At 52.1% G+C, this 5,978-nt stretch overlaps 1 protein-coding gene across 1 annotated transcript; it reads right to left on the minus strand.

Moving 5' to 3' along the window:
* SERTAD3 (SERTA domain containing 3) lies at positions 1,882–5,755 on the minus strand. Its single transcript, XM_018062426.1, has 2 exons — positions 5,172–5,755; positions 1,882–3,151 (listed from the first exon to the last, which is right to left on the minus strand). The coding sequence occupies exon 2, from the start codon at positions 3,143–3,145 to the stop codon at positions 2,549–2,551; it is 597 nt and encodes a 198-aa protein (XP_017917915.1). The 5' UTR covers positions 3,146–3,151; positions 5,172–5,755; the 3' UTR covers positions 1,882–2,548.

Raw genomic sequence — 5,978 nt, forward strand, 5'->3', positions numbered from 1 at the left:
GTAAAGAATCTGTCTGCAATGCAGGAGATGCAAAACGCTCTGGTTCCATCCCTGGGTTGGGAAGATCCCCTGGAGGAGAAAATGGCAACCCACTCCAGTATTCTTGCCTGGAAAACCCCAAGGACAGAGGAGCCTGGCAGGCTACAGTCCAAAGGGTCACAAAGAGTTGGACACGACTGAGTGACTGAGCACAAGGTACTACTAACAAACTCAAACAATGTGAAATGGGGTTGGGGTGGAGGTGCACCTGGACACGTTAAGCTAGGAAGGGCAGGAAGGGCCTCTCTGAGAAGGAGACATTTGTATGGGTGAACTTATGCAAGAAGTGTCCTCTGGGCAGTTAACAGCACGTGCAAAAGCCCTGGGGTCAACTGAAGTTGTGTGAGGAGTGGAGGAGAATCAGAGCTAAAACTAGGGAAGCTAGGTGCAAGATTGTCAGGCCTTGCGTGGGTTGGGGTTTTATTCCGAGTGTGGGTTTCCCCGATGGCTCAGTGGTAAAGAACCTGGCTGCCATTGCATTTGGTCCCTGGGTCAGGAAGATCCCCTGGAAGAGAAAATGGCAACCCACTCCAGTATTCTTGTTGGGATAATCCCATGGACAGAGCAGCCTGGAGGACTGCGTCCGTGGGGTGGCAGCGTAGGACACAATTGAGTGAGCAAGACGTCACCTAAAGGTTTAAGTTGGAGTCAGACACGGGCATGTGCCTTCTGGAGATCCCCTTGACCACCTCCTTTCTTTCTCTGGATTGGCACCCACCTGTCAGTTACCCAGCTGTTTTCAGTTAGATGCAGTGCCTCTCAAGGTGAGCATCTGGCTTTGAGCCAGAAAGCAAAGGCAAAAAAATCCCCTTCCTTTCCCTGCATGTTACAACCACAAGTGGTTCCTCCTTGTATCTTTTTCAGAAAAGTCCCTAAATGCAGCATAAACTTATCTGTTGTCATGTTTTCAAAGGTCTCTGTGGAGGCCTTGCCAGTGCAGCAGTATACATCACATCTTCCCTGGCCTCCCTTCTTTTCCCCTACTCTTGCCAGCCTGGGCTTGCACCTCCTAAATAAATCACTGGAACCATTAACTTTAGCCTGGACTGTACTTCCTAGCCAACAGTTTTGTAGAAAGATCTGTTAGTGCTGGGGATCTCTGAACATTTTCTTTCTCCTCTGGGCCTCTGTAGCACATTTCCTACAAAATAAAAGGGCTGATTTTGTTTTTCCATTAAAATTTGTTTATCTATCTGGCTGTGACAAGTCTTAGTTGTGGCATGCAGCATCTGTAGTTACAGCACTGAACTCTTAGTTGTGGTATGTGGGATCTAGTTCTCTGATCTGGTCTTGAACCTGAGTCCCCTGCCTTGCAAGCACAGTCTTAGCCTCTGGACAGGCAGGGAAGTCTCAAAGGGCTGACTTTTTAAGTGTCAGAGAGCCCTATCCTTTGACATGTTAATTCATGTGACCTAATTTCTCCTTCCTGTGTCCACCATGTGGCTGGGGAGTCTAAATCTACAAAGAAGCGATGAATATAATAGTTAAGAAGGCTCTGGAGGTAGCCTGAATTTGAGTTCTAGCTCCTTGGTCCTTACTCTTCCTAGTTTGGGCCTCACTCTTCCTGAGCAAGTGACTTGACCTTTCTGAACCTTAACCTTCTCTTATGTACAATGTGGTAACAGTTATCTATTTCAGTATAATCATGAGGAGGAGATGACTTAATTCAAATAAAGTAGGTAGAACAGCGCTCTTAGCGTTCAATAATGTTAGTGGTCTTAACATTCAATAAATATTGTATCTAATAATATACCTACCCCAACTTTGACTGGGAAGGGGTACATGCCCCTAAGGATACCAGGTCCCTCCCACTGACCTACAAAAAAACTTTAGGCAACATCACCCCTTCCAAAATACTTTTATTAAAAAAAAAAATTATTACAAACAAACAAACAAAAACACCACAAAACCCGCTTTTCTTTTAAATAATGCGGCATGGAGCAGTTTGGTTTCCACCCTATTGCACGTGGTCCGGCCTGGTCATGAATCAGGAGGCTGCTGGGACTGGGGTCCTGTGAAGGAGGTGGGGTTCAGCCTGGGGGAGGAGGCCAGCCTCTCCCACTACCTGGAGGTGCCATGAGGCAGAGGCTGGGTTTCCATAGCAACCAAGTAGCACATCCCTGTCATCCTTTGACAGGCCCAGCTTATCTTCCCTGAGGCCCCAGTGACACAAGAGGAGTCAGAACTAGAGGAAAAGGCAGAAGAAATGTGGAAGTGGGAAATCAGACTCCCGGAAACAGAGTCTCATTAAGGCATTTGGAAGAGATAAATTAATTCAGGAAGACCCACCTTCACAGAAGGCTGAGATAACCAGACACACACACACATGCAAGACAATTTGTGGAACCCTGAAGTGGGAGGAGAGGAGGCCACTGCTTAGAGGCCCCATCAAAACACACACACACACACACACACACACACACACACACACACACAGAATTGCATCCAGGGAGTCATCCCACCAAGACTGGGATGAGGAAAGAGCCCTCCCCTGCCCCCCATCAAAGTTTTAGGATCCCAGAATGATTTCCATGATGTGATCTAGTTCATTCCATTCCCAGGACCCTGGGGCACAGAAAAGGTTGTGAGGAGGTTCTGGTGGGGCCACTGCAGGCTCCTTCTCCACTGCGGATGTGTCAATGTCCAGGAAGAAGTCATCCAGGCCTGAGTCCCCCAGGTACCGGGAGCTCAGAGCTTCTAAGAAGACTGGATCGGGCTGGGAAAGCACTTCATTCTGGGGGCTTGGGGGAGCTGCTGGATTCTGAGGTGGCTCAGTCTCATCCATGGAGGTCTCCAGCTCCCGGAGAATAGAGCCAATGGTTGCCGACAGCGAGAAGTCCTCCTCACCCAGGAAGAGGGGCTCCGGGGGCAGGGCAGGTGCAGGAGTCAGGCAAAGCGCCGCTTGGAGCTGCTGGAGGGTGTTGTGGATGAGCACGTGCCTGCGAAGGCTGGGTGCTCGGGGGCCTAGGCTTCGCTGGACTTTGTCTAGGGAGATGCGGAGCAGGGCTTGCTGGTAGCTCCGGAGGCCTGCTGGACTCCAGTCCCACTTCTCATCCTCTTCTTCTTCCTCCAGATCTGAGTGCTTCCTCTTCAAGCCTCCTACCATGATGCCCTATGGAGAGAAGAGGGGCAAATAAGACAGAGCAGGGCTAATTCAAATCCCGAATCTCTAGTATGATTATTATTGATTTGTAATGATCCAAACTTCAGTTTCTGCATCTAAAAATGAAGATAGTATGAGTCCCACAAGGCTAAGAAGAAAAGTCAATGTACGTGATTAAGAAAATTAGATCTCAGGACTTTCCTGCTGGTCCAGTGGCAAAGACTTTACGTTCCCAATGTAGGGGGCCCAGGTTTGATCCCTGGTCAGGCAACTAGATCCCAATGTCACAACTAAAAGTTTGCATGGCACAAGGAAGACAGAAGATCCACATGCCTCAACCAAGACCCAATGCAGCCAAATAAAGATAAAAATATTAAAAAAAACACAAAACACCAAAATCTGGACTTAAAGGGTTTGAATCCCACTTACTTGCCCGTGTTGCCTGAGTGAGTTTAACTCCCTGAGACTCAAATTTCCTCATATGCAAGATGAGGATCCTAACTCAAGTCCCCCTAAATCTTAAAGCTGTTCTTTCGACAATACTCTTTTCTTGAAGTGTGACAGATACAAGACAGGTGTTGAGCACAGAGCTATGGCCTTGAAGCAGAGAATCCTGGGTCTGAATCCTGCTTTTCACACTGCTCAGTTGTGCGATCTTGGGAAGTAATGTGACATCACGCACTTTAATGAACGAGAGTCAACTGCTATTTATGAAATATTTTTGAGTGCCTACATTCCAGCCACCTGGAGCCCTGTTAAGGCACCTATCTGTGAAGACGCTTCTTTCCACATGGAAGCTACTTCTGTCCATGCCCTCATCCTAACTGACTGGGAGCGTGCCCAATGACAAGGTATGCGGCCTCCCTCATTCCCTCCGCGGAGGCCTTCAGGTTTCCCCTGGGCGAGCCTCACAGGAAAACTTGCTAGAACTGATTCACGCCAAGCCCCGCCCCCACCAGTCCATCCAACCAGATCTCGGCCCTCTACAGGCCCCGCCCCCTACGATTCCTCTTTCCGCATTCAGACACGCCCCAATCTGGCCCAGGGGCTTCTGGGAAATGTGGGCCAATAGCCATCAGGTACAAGAACTGACGTTGAGCAAGCACTACAACCCCCGGAGGGCTCCGCAGGCCGCAGGGACTAGCCTTCCCCGCCCTGCCCCCCGCCGGGGCATGCGCACAGTGGCCCAGTGTACGTGGGGGAAGGGAACCCGGACGTCCAGCTGCCTGGCGATTGCCAAGCCCCGCCCTCCGCTGCCTCCTGGGCTGCGGGTCTGAGCTCCACGCCCTGAACACCCCTCCCCCACTCCAGACTTTGGCTCTAAAACCGCTTTCTCCCGGTCCTTTGGAACCGCAGAAGGTCCTGGATTCTTCACTCAGGCTGCTCTCGGGCCCAGAGACGCAGGACCCTAGCCACAACGCTCAAACAAATGCGCTCCGATTCACTCCGTTCGGGACACTAAGTATCTCAGTTACGAGACCGTCTCCCGTCAACGTTCCTCTATTCTCCCGTCTTTCAAACGCTTTTCGACTTCACCTCCAGTCTCCCACTGTGACTTCTAAGACCCGACAGGGAACTCTCCCCAGAACCCGCTCTCCGACTCTGCGTCTGGGAGACCCCAGAGTCCTTGCCCCTACTTCTCTCGCTTCTCCAAAGGTCCGGGATCCCAGCCCAGCCCCTCACACCTTTCCCTAAACACTAGAGCCCCGAATATAACCTGTCCCAGACTGTCCTAATGTTTAGTTTCCTACCCCAAAATTTCCTTCTCTAGTTTTCTCGCTTCTCCAAACACACTATCTCCCAGCTTCAAACTTCCTCCACTTGGAAGATTTTGCCCCCCACCCCCAAAACTCTGCCTTCCGTGCACGGATCTGGAAACCCCGGTCCCTAAATCCTCTCTCCAACCCCTATTATCACCCTGAATCTGCGCCCCCTACTCTCGCTCATACCCCGCCTCCACAACTCTCGAGGGAGCGCCTCCACCTCCCTCAACTTAAGGCAGATCCCAAGCCAGGTAGCCACACCTCACCTCAGCTGCCAGGTTCGCAACCACCACCTCCGGGAACGCCCGCGGCTTAGCGACCCTCCAGCGTTGGGTAGGGGCCTGGTTCACCTCCCCCGGGCCTCTCACCCTGGTCTCAGGCCCACCCAGCTCCGCCCGGGAGCCGAGCCGCGAGTCACGATTGGCTGGAGTCCTGCCGGCCGCGGGGCGCGGATTGCTGGGCGGGGCCACCCGCTAGTCGCCAGGAGACGCCCCACCCGCCCTCCCCTCCTTTGCTTCGCGGACCAATTAAAGGATTCCGACTAGCCGGCCGGGGCCACGTCTCTACAGAGTGGAGGGCACATCAACGCACTTTCCTTTAACTTAGCTACTATCTTCACTCCAACACTGTCATCTTTGCTCTCTGCTATCCCTTTATACCAGGCCAGGACCGCGTCGCGAAGCAAGAACTGTCTGGCACTCCCCACTCCACCCCGCTTTCGGGGCGGGAGGGGCTGAACGTCTCGCTGAGGCCGCGCCCATTGGATTCAGGAGGGCGGAAGCAGCGGGGAGGATGACGCATTGACGATCAGCCAATAGTTTGGCGCGGCCTATGTTGCCTGGGCGATCGCAGCCCCGCCCCTCGCCTCCCCTGTCCTGCCCCTCACACTTTACCCGAAGCCTTCTTCTTATAAGGACTTCTCCGGCCTGTCTTCTGGTGGTGCCTCATACGTCTTCCTAATGCCCCGTCTTTCCGCTCTCAGGGTGGCACGTCTGCTGCTAGAGACTAGCCTATGGCTCCCCATTGTCATGGGTACAAAGTTCAATCTCATTTTTGTCTCTAAGCCCTTCAGG

This window comes from Capra hircus, chromosome 18, assembly GCF_001704415.2.
Source record: "Capra hircus breed San Clemente chromosome 18, ASM170441v1, whole genome shotgun sequence".
NCBI classification, from domain to species: Eukaryota; Metazoa; Chordata; class Mammalia; order Artiodactyla; family Bovidae; genus Capra; species Capra hircus.